At 40.3% G+C, this 18,402-nt stretch overlaps 1 protein-coding gene across 3 annotated transcripts in view; it reads left to right on the top strand.

The window, feature by feature from the left end:
- The window catches only part of crfa4 (cytokine receptor family, class I receptor 4), a 46,534-nt gene that overhangs the window by 20,938 nt on the left and 7,194 nt on the right, over positions 1-18,402 (top strand). For 2 of the 3 annotated variants that reach the window (XM_030749960.1, XM_030749944.1), the window contains exons 2-4: positions 2,551-2,645; positions 13,534-13,675; positions 14,996-15,165. In XM_030749960.1, coding sequence (XP_030605820.1) covers positions 2,570-2,645; positions 13,534-13,675; positions 14,996-15,165 — 388 coding nt within the window. In that variant the 5' untranslated portion in view covers positions 2,551-2,569. Of the gene's footprint in view, positions 1-2,376; positions 2,465-2,550; positions 2,646-13,533; positions 13,676-14,995; positions 15,166-18,402 lie in introns of those variants that run through there. The other variant, XM_030749951.1, reaches the window with a different exon arrangement.

Genomic DNA, 18,402 nt, shown 5'->3' with positions numbered 1-18,402 from the left:
GCAGTCATCCTCTTCCTTCTGAAGTCGATCACCATCTCTCTCTCATCTTATTTACATTGTACTCCTCCTCCTGCCCATCACTAATACATCCAACCACTGCAGAATAATTATAGTATTTCTCTAGGTGGCATGACCTGGAGTTGTACTGTGAGTGTGAGACAGCATAGGCCCCCGTGGAGCTTCTGTACTGCACATCACCAAATCAGACAGAGCAAAATGTTTTCTGTATGATTATCAATCTCTCCCATCATTGTGGAGGCATTTTGGCCCTCTTCTTTGCAGCCTTGCAAACTTGCATCAGTTCATTGAGGTTTCCTGGTATTCATTTATGCGCAGCTTTCTTAAGGTTACCACCACAGCATTTTAGTCAGTGACTTTGACTGGACCATTGCCACACCTTGAGTCTTTTATTTTTAAGAGATTCTGTTGTAGATTTGCTGCTGTGCTTGGGATCATTGTCCTGTTGCATGACCCAGTTTCAGCCAATCTTAAGCTATTGGACAGATGGCCTTAAATCTGACTATAGAACACTTTGGTATACAGAGGGGTTCATGGTTGCCTAAATGACTGCAAGCTGTACAGGTCCTGTGGCTGCAAAAGAAGCCCAAATCTACACCCTACCACCACCTTGCTAGCTGTATGAGGAGTCTTTTCTGTCCAAAGGACAATGTTCTTGTGGTCTTGTGGTTTGTTCAGATGAAACAGTGCAAAGCTGATGTGTACTTTTGGCCATAAATCAGCTGTGGCAGGCAGGGTGGGATGCAAGAGCAGGGTGCAGAATACAGACTTAACTCGAAGAACTGGCTTCATTGAAGAATTGGACTGGATACAGAGACAGGTGATAACTAAACATGGAAACAGAAATCAGACGGGACAGAAAAAATACACAACACAAAGATGAAGGCCAGACAACAAGAGGCAGGGGAGGTGGAATAACACAAACTGAAAATCTACACTGAATTCAAAATGCAAAACTGCTATAAAACTAAACACGCTCTAAGGAGAATAACCAACACTCCAAAAAATAATCTGAAGCTACCAACACTAAGGATATTAATGATAAAACTCAAATAACCTACATAACCTGTCAAAGCTACACCCTAAACACACAATCCAAAATATAATAAGAATTTCTAAATAGGAAAAGATGCTTAACCAAGGCAAAGAACAATAAAATTAAAATATTGGCTACAAACCCACGACCATGCCAGAGAAGAGGCTTTCTCTTGACAACCCTACCAAACAAGCCATACTTGTTCAGTCTTTTTCTAATTGTGCTCTCGGGAACTTTAACATTTAACATGCTGACTGAGGCCTGCAGAGTCTTGAGGTGCAGCTCCTGGGTTTTTCTTGCAGTTTCTCTGAGCATTGCACGGTCTGAGCTTGGAGTGAATTTGCTGGGTCGTCCATTCCTGGGAAGATTGCAGCATGGTGCTAACACACACCTGAATGCTCCAGACCAGCCAACTGCCAAAACATCTGCTTTTATAGAAGTGCTCACAATAACTGATGGTCAATTCATCAAGTGCATTTGATTAGCGGGACCTGGCTGCTACTTACCCTCTGAATTCATATGGAAGCATTAAGGGTGGACTTTGTTGTTTCTTTTTCATCTGACTGTTAATTTAGTGCTGATGGCCTTAATCATCACTGAGTAAACTTTTTTGTATTTACACAAAATTCTCCACAAAACAGAAAAAACTAACAGAATGCTAAAATGAAAGATTAGTTGTCTTAATGATGATATAAAATGGGGCAACTACATTCTTTTTTTCCACAAATTAGATTAAAAACACTGTAAAAGAAGTAAATTTCATGATCGAAATGAGAGCATTTTGCGTGCGTTTTTTCATCTCATTCAGTCTGGTTAAAAAATTATTGAGGATTTCCTTTTTTCCTTAAGGTTATGAACACAACCTGTTTGTCTGCTAATTGGTTTAAATTTGTACAACAGGTAAAGGTCAGTCGAATTAACGATTATTATTTTCATTTCAATTTTGGCATTTGTGGACTTCTGTACTAACGGGCAGTGTTTTTCTCTGTGGTTTTATTGTTGTGTAACTCATAATTTACATGCACTAGATTTTTGTGTGTGTGTGTGTGCGTGCAGCTGCTGTAAAATGTGAGGAGGTAAACAGATAAATCTAAATCAGTTTTTCTGTTATATGTTTATTGTTTCTTTGGAGGAAATTGTAATTTTTCAGAATGCGTGAACTGTTTAATGGGAATCTGGTGAGACGGCGGTGTTGTTCAAGACTGATTTGATGGGAGAAAGGAGGAAGTGAGGGGAGTTCATCCCTTGTGATGTGTCTCATGACTGGAGGAGGCAAAGCTGCTGTGTTTGGACTTGAGGAGCTGCAGGGTGAACCCACTGATGCCCCTTAAAACTGAACATGTGACTCAGAGACAAGTGGACACTTAGATAGACTTCACTGTTATCAGATGGAAAATAAGCTTTCCCACAGTAAGTGAAGCGCTGTGGGAGCATTAGGTGTTCAGTGGGGCTTTTCTCCAGCTCATATTTGTTTGTTTATTTGTTTGTGTTGACAGGTTAACAGACGGCTGCGAGATGTTGTGGCTGCTGCTCTGTCTGCTTCCTCCAGTGAGCTACGGCAGGATCGCTCACACAGCAAGACACAACCACGGTGAGTCTGAGAGCAAACATTTAAGACTGGCCTTCTTGTTTTCTTCACAGTTTAAATGCAGGCAGTACAAAAATGTTTCTGCTCTATGTGTGATGTAAAAAAATGTAATCATTTAGAAATTATTTATTTAATATCCTGGTTTCCTTCTTCAGTAAACCTCCACTAATCTGTGCTGATATCACAGCAGATGGTGCCTCTCCTCTTTAGCCTGAAGGTCACAGCATTCATGAGCCCCACAAAGTGTCTCAGATTCTAATTGGTCAGCCTCTGCTCATCTTAAACGAGCTCGGGTTCGTAAGAGATGGCGTTTCTGGATCTTTTTTTTTTTTTTTTTCTCTTGCATGGTTTAAACTTCATGAGCTGATAGGTTCACTTGCAGACCTGTTCCTGAGCCCTTGCAGGGATTTCCATCACAGAATCAGCTCTGTTTTTAATGCAGCGCTGCCTGAGGGGCCTGAACTCCTCCAACATTTAATGCTGCTCTGCAGGCTTGTCCTGTGTGTACAGAGATTCTCCAGACTCTCTGAATCTTTTAATTACATGATCCCTCCCTGTGTTTGCTTTTGAAAACCTCAGCTTCTCTGAGATAATGTTTTTATACTGAGTCATGTTAAACATCAGATTTTGCAAGTGCATGGGTTTAAACATTTGATTTGTTGTTGTGGTATTTATTATGTTTTAAATTATATCTTTTCTTTGTGATCAGTTTCTCATTTTAAAAAGCATATCAGCTTTTGTGGAAACACATTTGCATTTTATTACTACTACTACTACTGTTTACTACTTACCTTTGTAGTAAATACAAAACCGATCAGGATGCTTAAACAAATATATGCAACAATCATCACACTAACGGTGTTTCTTTATTGTTGCTCTTATTTTTGGAGGCATTTTGTACCTTTATTTGATTTATCTGGTAGATGATGCTGCAGTAGGCTACTGAGCTTTACTGTATTGTCTGGTTGCAGTCTATAAAAGTGTATAAATATAAAAATGTTGCATGCAGCTGTGCCTTCATCACTGAGAAAGTGAGGAGGTCCATCAGATGTCTGACACGCTAAACTCAAAGCAGAAAAGTGCAGCAAATTGCTGCTCCACAAGGCAAGAAAAAAAGAGAGACTACAATCTTAAAAGCTGAAACACACTTTCATGAAATGACTTAAATGAACATCACAAGTCAAAATTAGTATGGATACACAGTATATTTTACAATTATATCTTGATTCATTGATAAGCGGTTTTCATTTCAGTCTAAAAAGAGAAATTTAATACCAACTTTTACCGAGTTCACATCTTTAAATAATCTAAAAGATACAGAGAGACCCCTAATGGCCACTTTGCTGGCTAAATCCATTTAGTTTCAATTGACTCGTTAAGTTTCCAGTTATTGTTTTGCAGTAACCTTCACGTCAGGGTCGGTGTGAATGTTTAAAAATAAACTCTGAACAGCAGCAGCTTTGTCTGACGGGATCAGGCTCAAACGGCTGCCAGCTGAGTTTGACAATTTCTTTTCGCTCAGATGGATGTGTCGGCAGCTCATCGATACCTCAGCGGGGAGGGAGGATGACTCACAAACCTGCTAGCTGCTTATGTTTCAGAGCATCACATGAGTTTATCGCTACAGCTGGTCTAGGCCTGCACAGAAACGCTTTGTTTGTGGCTTTTTGATCTGATACTTGAGTGAAGTGTATCTGATAAGTCGTAGTTGTGGTTGTAGATATGAGCAGCACAATAAGAGAGTGGCAGCAATTTGAGTTACACTTCAGCTGGTATGATCTGTGGAATAACTTACTGTTTGGAGAGTGTGCATGCTCTCCAAGAAAGTAAACGTGATCTGTGTATAAATTAAAAATGATTTAAAATGTGGTTTGGTTGGTAGAAAAGTTCTTAAAAGAAAAAAAAATTCTTAAAAGAAAAAAAATGGCAGCAAAAGAAAATGCACAAGTTCTACTCAGACAGTAATGTTCTGGCTTTTATAGAGAGCACGTTAAAGAAAGGATGGCCATTGTGATGTTAAATGTAATGGTTTTGTTGGGTTATTGCAGGGAAGTTAGGTCAGAAGCTAAGCAGATTTTAGCCGCCTTAAACCTCAGTCACATACGCCTAGAGACCGGTCAGCGATTCCCTGGCAATCACCAGCCACCTGGTGAGCGGCCGCTGGCGTTTGCTGGCTGTCACTAGGTGAGATCAGTCAAAAAGAGGGGGCTTCACCAAATATCTGGGACTGCTTTGGTCACTAGTAGATTTCCACAGTTGCCCGTTGTTTGCATGGAAGACGCTGACTTGCAAACACTCATCAACTGCTCATGAAGCAGCAGTGAAACTTGAAAGTGTGACACAAACTGGAAACAACATTTGCCTTCAAAGTAAAAGTTGCACCTTTTTAAATGTGTTGGTTGCAGCAGTAAGTTACAACTTTTACTTTGAAGGTGAACAGTCTCACAGTTTTACTGTGGCTCGGTGAATAGTTTGCAAGTGTATGCAGACAAGTCTGCATTTTCCATGCAAACTGTAGAAAACCGCAGCAATCTGCTAGCAAGCACAGGGAGGTTTTCAGTGCAGCACTGTGCACCTCTTTGGGACTAATTTCATTTAGTGAATGCGAACAACCTCCAGCAACCAGTTGTCAACCACCAGTGGGGGAATGCAGTTTTTCCCCCTGCAGCTGTGTGTTTGATCAGGGTCTCAGCTGAACTGGAGGCTTTATTTAGAACATCTTCTCCACTTTGGTGTCACGCAGCTCTTTCTGATAAGGAAACCTGACCATCAGACTCCATTCACAAAAATACTTTTTGTGCCCTGCAGTAATGAGAATTGTTTGTCTGCCACTTCCTTGGTTAGTTAGTTTGTGTTAGTCTTTGACTTTGGAGGTTTAAAGGGTTAATTTGCATCTGAGCTAATTTGATGAAAGACAAAAGTCACACACAGTGTGGACGTAGGGCTGAGCAGCGAATCGAATTTGGACTTCCCACGATTAAATGATAACCAATAATGATAATTCAGCGATCAACTGATATTAAAAACGTGACCTCTGCCAAGGGAACACAAAGCAAAAGCAAATCAAGCGCTGCCTGAATCACCGCCTGATGATGTGCCTGCATGTGCCAATCACAGCTGTTCCTGCACCGCTCAGCATGAAGTTTTCCAAAGACACATGACTGCAGTGATAAACTGCAGATAGCATATCACTCCCATGGCCTGCGGTTAGCCTTTATTGTTGAGGCTTTGATTTTCATTGACTACTTAGTCTTATGGCCTGCAGTTCTTTGTTTGTTTTCAGTGCTAGTTTCTGTGCTTGTTTTTATGCCTTTAATTATTCCCCTCAGTGTTTCCTGTATCTGATTCTAAAGTTTATTCTTGGTGTTTTGTATCGTTTCCTGTTTTCTTAGTGGTTTTCCTGTGTGTTTGTGCTTTGCGTGTAGTTTTACTTCTCTCCTCTTGTCTAATTGTCCTGATTATGTTCAGCTGCATCTCATCAACCATTACCTGATTACCCCGTGTGTGTATAAATAATGTTTGTCCTTTGTTGTCACGTCTGTTAGCCTCCCTCGTGTGTTCCCTGCCTGCATTTGAAGCTTGTGGATTCTGGTTTGGATTTTATTAAAGGTGCATTATCAGTTTGTCTCACTAGTCTGCATTTGGCTCCTCAATCTCTGACTCATGACAATCAGGGGGCTACCTAAGCAACTGGAGCTAGGAATGTCCACTAGTGACCAACTGTCTAACAAGGACATGTTTAAGGAATGAATCACACAGCACTGTGTCTTCTTTCATATACAGGTTTTAATATTTTAAAAATATCCATGCATTGCACACTCATTGGACTTCTGGTACCTGCACAGCAAGACACATTTTTAGATAATTGCACTTAAAATGCTCCAAAAGGCATTGCAATCACAGCTGAGGTGCAGCCCAGCAGACAGCTTGCAGCTCCAGCTTCCTGTCTCAGCATCCACCTGACAGTCAGTGGCCATGTTCCTGATAATGCAAACCTTAAGCTTTTATTGAAACTGCCCCCCACCACCACCTTGTTTTTGTAGCAGGCTGTAAACATATTTCTGTTGTAAAATTGGGGCTTTTAATATGGAGTTTTTGGGGACTAAGCCAGCCTCAAGTGGCCATTAATGGAGGCCATTAAGTGCTGGCTTCAGTTTTCAGTCCTCGAGGTTGCTGCTTGGTGAAAAGATCAAATTTTCAGTATTTATCTTCAGTGTCCTGCAGAGATTTTTTTTTCTTTTAAATGTGCTCTTAAATGCAGCCTCTCAGTGACTGTAGCTGTCCTGGACTGCAGCCTCGGTAATGTTCACTGAGCGTTACTTTCAGGCAGGAGTGGCTCACTTCCATCAAATTAAAAGGATTTGGCCATTCCTAAACTTTAAGGTTCAGTGTGAACTCTTGCAGCACCACTCGCCTGCTTTCTCTTGACATTCAGCTCACAGACAGATATCCTGACATTTTCCTTCAGAAATCGCAGGTTTAATTGAAGGACTCTTCCTGGCTCAGACGCAGCAATTTAAGTCCAGACAGGAAGTGTTTACAGACATCAAAAAATCAAAAACTTTTTTCCTCACATGCTTAGTCTAAAAGCATAAAGTAAATTTGTTTATTTCTTTTTATAACATATGGCCGTGATCCCGTTCTGCCTTTCAAACTTTAGCTTGTGAAGCATTCACTGATGACATGAATCAGAAATAGATTTCAATTACAACGTGCTGTTTTTTTCCCTGCTCACGCTGTAGTGTTATCAGCCTTCTGTGATTTGTCTGGCTTTGTTCTACTCGACATTTGTTTGTGTATTTCACAATGAAAATTGTTTTGACAAATGTCAGAACAAATTAGTTTGATACCCTCAGCCTGTGTGTGTGTGTAATTGTGATTCAGTAAATCAGTGTGACTGGACTTGGTATTTGCTTTACTTCACATCCAGATGTCCATCTTTGTTTTGACATTTACGTGAGGATCAGTCATTCGTTTGTTTCCAAAATGCTAAAAGCTGCGACTGCTCGTGCTGGACCTGCTTCTGATAAACAGCAGCAGAATTTATTTCTATTTATGTTTGTCAGTGGTTTTTGTATCATTTAATCTAGATTTCCAGTAATCATTAGGCCTGACACTTGTTCTTTTTTCCTCCACTTGTTTGTTGTCCCCCCTTTTTAAGGACACACTGCACACCATGCTGAGATATGACAAGTTTTCAGCTAACAGCTCTATGGGAGTCACCTTGTTGGTGCAAAAACACAATTTTATGGCTGTCAAACTGTGTTATCTTTGACATTTTTCATAGATTCAACTAAAGAAATTGGAACAAATGATGTGTTTTTGTGACAAGCTCCTAGTAACAAAATGCCTAAAGATACAATTTTACATTAGTTCTTTGCTAAGTTGTCTGTCATGTGTAGACACAACACTGGTTCATCCCTTGAGTTGGGTGCTTTTTTATGATTGAATGAGTCATTAGTCAGAGTTAAGTGGTTTAACAAACAAAAAACATTGCTCTGAAAATGTTCAGGTGAAAGGACAGGACTGAAAATGAGTGAAAAAGCAGCCAGTGCCCAAAGAAGAACTTTGAACTTAGAAAGCCTGAAGAATTATTGTTCAAGACCCCTTCAAAACGTAGTCTGTCAGCTTGATAACAAAATATAAAGAAATTAGGGGTGGCTCAAGACCAGACAGATAAAAAAGGAAAAAAAAAAATCATGTTTTTGGACACAGAAATAATGGTTTATTATTCAAACAAACAATAATATTTGCATACAGAAACATGACCTATCATCATCCTTCTCTGTATCATTGTTCTCTCATTCAAACATCAAGGATGGATTAGAATTGTTGTTTCATCTAATTTTGTTTATATATGATCATATTTTGAGACTTGCGGAACAATAAAATTGTTTGCAGCCAACAGGGGAAAAAAATCAGACAATAAAGTTGCATCTTTCTTTGTGATGCTCGTCAAAAAGCTTTATGCCCTCCTACTCTGCATGCACAGAGGTCTGAGGGATTTTCCAGAAATGGCACTGCTATTTCTGTAGAGAAGTGATTGGTCAGTAGGAGGTGATTTTGTACCTGCTGATCTCTAATCTGGTGCATAACCTGCTCCAGAGCAGGTCAGGATAAGTTCCTGTGGCGATGAACCACAGTAAGGTGTGAATCACCTTTTGTAATGCTCAAAACCCAGCATTAACCCTGAAGTTACCTGGGTAAGCCCAAATCCTGCTTCACGGTGCAGACTTCAGGTCATCTGTCTCTGATGCAGCTTCCAAACCACCCAGGAGCATTTCAGAAAGAGAGGCTTTATTCTGTTCAGGGTCTCCTACTTTGAAAATTGACTTGATGCTCTACGACAATACTGTGTCTGACCTCCAACCCCTGCTCTATGCAGGTTGATAGGACGTCCATCAAAATAAATTTAGCACCTGTTTTCCAATTCAATTTTATTTATATAGCGCCAAATCACAACAGACAGTAGCCTCACGGTGTTTTGTATTGTAGGTAAAGACCCTACAACAATACAGAAAAAACCCAACAGTCAAAATGACCCCCTATGAGCAGCACTTGGTGACAGTGGGAAGGAAAAACTCCCTTTTAACAGGAAGAAACCTCCAGCAGAACCAGGCTCAGGGAGGGGCAGTCATCTGCTGTGACCAGTTGGGCTGAGGGGAGAGAAAAGACATGCTGTGGAAGAGAGCCAGAGATTAATATCAATTAATGATTAAATGCAGAGTGGAGTATAATCAAAGTAAATAAGGTGAATGAAAAGAAACAGTGCATTATGGGACTGCAGCTGAAAGTTTTAAGCCTAATCTTAAAAATAGAGAGGGTGTCTGTCTCCCAAATCCAAACTGGGAGCTGGTTCCACAGAAGAGGGGCCTGAAAGCTGAAGGCTCTGCCTCCCATTCTACTCTTAAGTATCCTAGAAACCACAAGTAAGCCAGCAGTCTGAGAGCAAAGTGCTCTGTTGGGCTGATATGGGACTATGAGGTCTTTGAGATAAGATGGGGCCTGATTATTCAAGACCTTGTATGTGAGGAGAAAGATTTTAAATTCTGTTCTAGATTTAACAGGGAGCCAATGAAGAGAATCCAATATGGGAGAAATCTGCTCTCTCTTTCTAGTCCCTGTCAGTACTCTAGCTGCAGCATTTTGGATCAGCTGAAGGCTTTTCAGGGAGCTTTTAGGACAGCCTGATAATAATGAATTACAATAGTCCAGCCTAGAAGTAATAAATGCATGAATTAGCTTTTCAGCATCAGTCTGAGAAAGGATGTTTCTAATTTTAGAAATATTGCGCAGATGCAAAAAAGCGGTCCTACATAGTTGTTTCATATGTGCATTGAAGGACAAAACAATACAAAACAAAAGAACAACATAGATGTAGAGCCAGGTTTGGTACACCTCTGCAACACAGTGCAGCACCTCTGTTGAAGTCACAGGAGCTGTGTGAATTTGAATAGTAGTCTGTAAGCAAAGACTGATCTGAAATCAAGTTAAACTCAGGTTTTTTTTTTGTTTGTTTGTTTTTTGTATGAATGTGCAGATATATAAAAAAAAAAAACAATCTCCTTTTGCTGATGACACACAACACAGCTCTGAGTAAGTGTATCCAGAACTGCTTATTATCAAAACAAGAGGACTCTCATCAGGAAGACGTCTTCTCTTTACATCCGCTGTTACATATGCACGATATATTCCAGCTGTATTAAATATATGCAGTGCTTGAACACTGAAGAACAGTGGTATGGTCCTTTGGCGTCTTTTCATACCGTCATATATTAAACCAGGTCACTCTAAGAGTCACCTTTCTTGTTTCTTATTGTTAGTGCAATTAAAGGCGGATACCTGAAAACTGAAATTACAAACACTGCTGTGCATCTGCAGGTAGAAATGTGTGCAGCGTTATCGGTGCTCAGCGTGCGTTCCTTTCCTGATTTATTTCTGAGAAGTGCAGGTTTTTCAGGAGAAAGTTCCTGCAGTGCGGCTCACTGAGCTTCTTATAACAAACACAAGGCCTTTGTTTCCCTGCTGCTCGCAGACTGAAGCTCCGCACATTTTCTGATGGATTACTGCTCGCCTCCCACAGCGGTCATCTCAGAGAGCACACAATGTTTCACTGCATCAAGGTCTCTGTTTTTACATCATAACAAGGTCATCAGGTGGCACAAAAACTTCATCATAAATGCAATAAAAAATACTGTAATGCCTTATCATGGATGACTCATTTTTATATAGCATCTATCTGGATACAGTTAGGGGTGTGGCCGCTGTGTTCACAGGTGGATGCTGACACAGGCGGCTGTAGCTGCTAGGCTTCACCTCAGCTAACTGGAGGGTTTGTGTTGTTTGCAGGGGTGTGTCTGGAGGGGGCCTCTTATTTTTCCTCTAGTTACAGGCTTTTGTCGACCGCTGTGTGCGTGCATCCGTTACCGTCAGAGCTTTGATGATTATTTGGCAGCACTTTGACTGCATAAACCCTTCATACATAAACTCTAACCATATATTAAAGAGTCATTGTAGCACACTTTGAATTTTTACAATCATAACATTGTGATATACGGAGTTTCAGTGGCGGCAGGAGATTTCTGCCTCATTGCTTCATTAAACAACAACTGGGCGCCTAAAATGAAATGCTATGAACTCGGTTAATTCCTGGTGTGCTCAGAGCTCAGTGCCATGTCTTCTGCTCGAAGGATGCAGTTGATCGTTTCTTTCTTCTTTTTTTAAAAATTTATAATAAACAGTGTGCTGTCTGTGCAGACAGGGCCGCTATCCTGCTGCTTTCAGCCACCGATCAATTTTCCAGCGCTGCTTTAAATCACAGTCATGGGACTAACAGTCTATCAGGCAGAGATGAGCTGGATAATTGTGTGTGTGTGTGCGCACGCGCGCGCACGTGTGTGTGTTTGAGGTAGAAACTGATGAAATTAGGGAATGGATTTTGTCGAGGTGAAGCAGAGGAGAGATGACAGCTGGATAATTGATTTCCCCCTCCTGTTGTTTCCCACTTTATGTGTGCGCGCGCGAGAACTGACAGTCTGACTGGATGGCCATTTTGTTACCTTTCCATTAGCGAGACAGTCACAGCTTTTTCATTACATGCTTTCATGTGTTTACTGGACTGAAAGATTTGATTTTCCCTCCAGCAGATCGCACGTGTTGGTGCTGAAACTGCCTCAGCCGGTTAGTTTTAGTGATAAAAGTTTGCCAAAAACAGCTCAAGAGAGAGCGCAAACAAAGAAGTGGACACTTTTGAACTCTTCCCTGCTGTGTGCAGCTAGTTTTCCCTTCTGTGCAGATTATGATCATTTCCATCTGCTATTCGATAGATAAGTATCCCAAAATGCCTTAAGGTGCACTTTGAAATGGTTGTGATTTCATCTACAGACATAATAGCTGCGATCTCTGCTCACAGCATGTTGCAGAGATATGGAGCCCCTGCAGGTACCATTTAATGATTTATTAGTTTGTTTGTAATAAAGGCAAAGTTGACACACTTCTGTGTTCCCACAGTGTTTTATTAATAGCTAGCATGCAACGTTTTCATATATAATATGTTTGGAATACATTAAGCTTTTGTCCTAAGTCACCACCTTGCTGGTCTCCCTGCGGGCTGTGATAATAGATTGTAAATAAATACAAGAATAGACAGGAAATGAATAGACGTGGACCAACAAAGACAGTTTTACTCAAATGATCAGATCAAATCAAGTTTGAATTGATTTTGGATTTTCTTTAATCCACACGGGGTCAAAAGTATTTAAACAGGCTCAAATACACACACACACACGGACACACACGGACACACAAATATTTGGTTTAATGGCCCTTAGAAAGTTGGGCCTCCACCAGATTCTTTTGTTAGCCATCAACAAGCTTCTGGCATAATTCTGGCTGAATATTTGATCATTCTTCTTGGCAGAATCTTGGAGTTCATTTAAATTGGTTGGTTTCCTGACAAGAATTTATCCTTGAATTTTCTCTAATTAGAGAAAACTCAAAGATAAATTCTTGTTTCTTAAAGTCATTAAAGATTTATGCTGTGCAATCATCCCAATTCAAAGAAATGATTCAAAACCCAGAATTACCAGGTTATTCATGCTCATGATCAGTGGATGTAAACTTCTGACTACAACTGTACATTTTTATTGATTTCTTTTGATTATTTTTGAACATTTATTTATTAATCAATCCCATTTCTCTCCTCTGTCTTTTTTGTGCGGGTTGTTTGATGTCACTCGCCAGCTGATCACGTGTTTGATGAGAGCTTGATTGATTTGTCTGCCCTTGTTTTCGACCAGTTGTTTTCCCGCCTGTGCAACAGTGTCATGCTTTGGAGAGCGCTGTGTTTGTACTCACAGTGTGAGTCTCTAAAATCCCAGCTGTGCCTGAAGAAGAGCCGATTGACCTAAGAATTATCGTGGAGCACAGCTGTATGCCCACTTTGTCTTGGTCTTTCAGATTTAATCTGAAAGAGATTCAATTATAATTTTTGTCATCAGTCTGCTCTCAATAACTCATAAAAACAAGAAGATATGTTTTTTCAAAGTAATGCAAAAGTATTCAAACACTCATGTTGACAGGTTTTTTTCCTACTCTTGGCTCTTTACGATGTCACAGATACAAAATACCCCTAATTGGTCATCTCAGGCAGAGAAGCCCCACCCACTTGTCTTTAAAATTAATGGAAAACCAATGAGAAGAAAGTTAGCTGAACGGGAGCGTGGCTTTAAAGGCTTGATACAGACAGGATGAATTTATGGGCCATGAGATAAAGAATATTTTTCAAATATAAAACCTCCCATCTCTGGGAAGAAATTTGTGGTGAACAAACCGGCACAGAGTGTAACTTCATCATACTGCCTCTAACTCCACCCCATGTGCGACTCCACAGAGGCGACCGGTGGCACCATGATGAGGCCTCACATCTACTTCTGCCGCTCGCCCAACATGGAGGACTTCACCTGCTGGTGGCATCCGCTCAGCAACCTGACAGACGGAGAGGAGGTCACCTACATCCTCACCTACTCCAAAGAGTATGAACACCGCACATCACAGTCAACTGGAACTAATGTATTAGCCCAGATTCTAACATTGTACATCTATGTGACAGACACATTAGGATAATTGAAGGCATTTTGCATGTTCTGTCATCATAACAAACGATAAGCGACTTGCTTTAGTGAAACTACAAAAGAAGCCCTAGATCAGAAACACACTGAAGTTTCTGGGTCAGGTGAGCGGTGCAGTTTGATTTCTCGTGCTTCACGTCATTAGGAAGCTTTTAAGACGTCAATATTTCCAAGCTGCTCTGAAATCCTGAACGCAGACTCACATGGCCTCACACAGATGCCAGCTGGCCCAGATGGCAATCGCAGAGAAGAAAATGCTGCCCCTAATCAGGACAAATTGGATTGTGCTTTTGACCTCCACATGGCTTCAGAGGTCCCACTGATTGTTGTTTTATCTCCTGTTGCACTTTGTATGTTTGTTTGGTAAAACAAATGCAGATCAGGGATTATCTGATAAAAAAAACAAAAAACAAAAGACACCAAAGGGGCTACGAATAAAGTAACACCTTGGAGAGTGAGATTGCACTCTGCAGATACCCCTCAGTGCTGTTTGTATTTAACCTTTTCAGCTACATTTACACACATTTTATTTACCTTAAATATCTTCACGTGGTACTGTTTTTGGAACAAAATTTGATTTTAGACCTGATTTGGCCTTTCCTTTAGAGTGGATTTGGACCTGATTTAGGACTTGACTTTAGACCTGATTTGGCTTTTTGATAAAAATGGATTTGAACCTGGTTTGGGGCCTGACTTTAGACCCGATTTGGCCTGTTCTTAAGAGTGGTTTTGGATCTGATTTAGGACTTTTGACTGAATTTGGCCTTTTATTTATTGTGGTTTTGAATCTGGTTTAAATTGTTTTTACAGGTTGGGACTGGGTTTAGTCTTGGTTTTGGCGTATGATGGAGAACCTGGCCCAGTGTCTCTGTGATCTCAGACTAACTCCATGTTTTCACCTCAGATCCTCTGGGGGCGAGACCGTCCGTTGTAGGACTTTGTTTTTCTTTTGGCTGAAAACAGTTCTTCAGGACTCTGGCTTGATGTTTGAACTGCAGAATTAAGTTACAGTGATGGCTCCATGATGGCTAATTATCAAAACAGATAAGACTACTAAATTGTGAACAATTATCAATTACACGAAAACGATGTGTTAAAAAAGCTGTTGCTTAAAAGCATTAGCTGTCCAGTGTAAATGTGGTGAGCCTGTGCTGCTGGAGGCAGATAATAAACCCTTTCATATGTCATTGCTCATCTAAACATGTTTTCTTTGATTTTCTGAAGGAAGGAGACCAAACATGAATGTCCAGACTACATAACTGGCGGCCCAAACAGCTGCCACTTCGACAGCAGCCACACGTCTATATGGACGGTGTACTGTATGACTGTGACTGCCGTCACCGCCCACAGAAACTACACCTCCAAGCAGCACTGCCTGGATGTGGCAGAGATAGGTAAGGATGCAGATCACAGTTAGGTTTCAAATGTTGATTCAAACTGATTGTATCACTCCAGTACACAAAGTTCAATTTGTTTGTTAGTTGTTAAGTTTGGGCTTGTGATTCATCAAAAAACAAACTAATTTTTTCAGTGGAATTTGACTCAAAATTGGACAAAAAAATATGATGAAAAGAAGAATCAGCAGTGAAATAATGTGTGAAACTGAGATGACCTCATTATCTGCTCGATTCATTCATTTTACTCGTGAAGTTGAAGGATTGCACACAGAACATTTAATTCACAGTGAGTTCACAGGAAGAAGCATTTCTGCTAATCTCAGGCTGGATTCAAACCAGGCAGACAAAGACATTTATAATCTGTGCAGTGCTTCTTTAGGCTTCTTATAATATTTATAAAACTATACATATTACGATTAATAATCCAAATGAAGTGCCATGATTGTCTTGACTGACAATCATGTTTTTAGCTTTTCCTCACTGTCATCATAATCCAGTGGTAATTTTCTGTGGATCCAGAAAAAAACAACCCCATATGTTGTTCATGCAAGCAGCTCATCACAACCTTACTTATGTTAAATAGTTAAGAGTCCTCTAAGAGAATAGTGGTGTTTTTCCTTTCTCAGTATTAGCCTTAAGTATGCACATGAAGGAATGAAGGTTTGATTGCCATGTCTTTTAGTCTTTTTCCTTATTTATCATTACATCAGACCACTTAATAAACAAAAAAAGTTATGCTTGAGTAATTGAAACTCCAAATAGCAAAACATTAAGCAACACTAGAGGGAAGGGGCGGATTTTCCTTAGGATCCAACCAAACAGAGTTTTGCTTTAAAACTGACTGCAAGCATCACAAGTGCCATAAAGACTCTGCTGAGGGAATACTTTTTACACATAAACTGAATAACAAGGATGCTTCCCGCCATAGTGATGTCACGCATTGGTTTTGAAGCCCCTGTGTTAATGCTTTGGCTGCCACCATGTTGGGTTTTTTTTGTAGCCAGGCGTGACCATTGGACAACAGGTGGGAGTACTGAATTGCCAAAACTTGGTTTAGCAAGCTGCATCCACAACCTGTACCAGTCAAACATACAGATGCATACAGACCAATAAAATCCTGGAATTTCACTCAGTGAAACTGAGGCTCAGAATTCTTGGACAGTCTTTTTCATTAAAAATGCTCCAAAGGGTTGCAGACACCATGGGGAGGCCCAGTCCACTGACGTCTATGTGTCTAACTTTAAGCCAAAATATGAAAATTTCACCCACCGTACAGTTGTTTTAGGGGGAACATTATTTCTGCTGTATAATCTGACATTTTTAAATGGGAGTCTGTGGGGACTGACTCACTAGTGGACAAAGCTGCAGTTTTTGGCTCTTCTCAGTTGCAGTACCACCCAAAGATGCTGTCAACACACACTGCCTGTTGTCTTCTCACTGAAACCTGCATGCATTTAACAGCTGGTGCAGAAAATGTATTACCAATTTACTTGGTCCTAAAGTCCATTTATATCTGGAATGGCACCAAATTAAATAGTTATTAGAAAACTGTTCAGTCTGTTACAGAGCATATTCAATTTAGAAAACAAATTGTACTTTACTTTGGTCAAAAGTGATTTCCTCGTCTCCTTCATTATGGGACAGCGCCAGGCCTGAATGCTCTTCTTCAGCTTCATTTAAATGGATCTAGTTTAACATTTAACATCTCTAATGAGCAGCTGTCGGCTCAGAAAGAAACGGCGGCATTGGGCGCGCACTGAGTGGCAACATAAATGTTTTCACTTATGAATTTGCAAGATTAACAATTTTCTGCCAGCACCGCTCTCTTAACTTATTTACAGAACCTGTGCTGCTTTCTGCCAGAATACATTTTATATCCTTCATGCCTCCTATTCACCTCCCATTGACCCGTTTCTCTGGCTGAAATCAGCACCACTCCATTGATTCATTTTGTGCAGAAAACAACAGTCAAATGTGGCGTCAAACACCTAAATTTATGTGAGCATGCTTTCTGAAGCAGAAGGTTTGAGTTAACGAAGAAAGCTGATAACCACATGATCTCTGACCATGAGACATGATCTCTGAGCCGGGGGGGCAAATTGGATTTATTGTCTGCAGACGTTAATGGCAGTGAAATGTAACACTTAATCACAAGGCTGCAAGACTGCTTCCATGGGAATTAAGAGGGTGAGTAGCAGCCAGGTGCAGAAAGATTCAGGTATGTGTGTGCACAATTCAGAGAAGGAAAGACATTTGCAGTGAGCTTAAAGAAACAGCTGCTGCCACCCATCAATCTGAGAAGGTCTATAAGGCCATTTCTAAACAATTTAAAGCCCATCATTCTACAGGGAGAAAGATTATTCACAAGTGGAAAACATTCAGTCGTGCTGCCAATCTTCCCAGTAAATTCACCCCAAGGTCAGACTGTGCAATGCTCAGTAAAAATGAAAAAATTACATCTAAGACTCTGCAGGCCTCAGTTAGCATGTTAAATGTTAAAGTTCATGACAGCACGATTAGAAAAAGACTGAACAAGTATGACTTGTTTGGAAGTGCTGCCAGCAGAAAGCCTCTCCTCTCTAACAAGAACGTGGCAGCACTGCTAATGTTTGCAGAGTTACATCTGAACAAACCACAAGACTCCTGGAGCGCTGGGCCTAATTTACTAACAGCGAATGAGTTTACATGTAAAATTACTGTCAGATTTATGAAACTTGTGGTCTGTTTTCTTCTCAAAACATTGCGTTTGGTAGTTCCAAATAATTCTTATTTACTAACAGCCTTGTGCAATCTTCCTACAGTTTACATACTCTCTGCATACTGCCCCACCCCCATTTCTCTAAGGAAACACGTTTACCTCCAGGTGAAGCAGAGGAAGTGGTGACAATGTTGTAAAAGTGAAGTCTGCACCTCTGAGGCAAGAAATAAGGAGAAAGTCTGAGTGTAGAAAACTGAATAATAGTGTCTGAGATCCATGTGGAATCCAGAAGTTTTTGCAATTGTTTGTGTGACTGTTTAAACTAAATAAAAGACTCGGACAATAACAATAACAATACTATTATTAGTAGTAGTAGTAATAGTAGTAGCAGTATTAGTAGTAATAGTATTTATTTTAAAGACTTGTGTTTAAACTCCTAAGGCAGCCAGGTTTTCATTTGTTCGTACGGATGGTCAGAGGGACTTCTATATTTGCTTCTAAAATATGAAAATATTGATAAATCACAGATTTGTGCA

The sequence above is a fragment of the Archocentrus centrarchus genome, chromosome 2, assembly GCF_007364275.1.
Source record: "Archocentrus centrarchus isolate MPI-CPG fArcCen1 chromosome 2, fArcCen1, whole genome shotgun sequence".
NCBI lineage: Eukaryota > Metazoa > Chordata > Actinopteri > Cichliformes > Cichlidae > Archocentrus > Archocentrus centrarchus.
The sequence above is the reverse complement of the archived record's forward strand: the minus strand, read 5'-3'. Positions and strand labels throughout refer to the sequence as shown.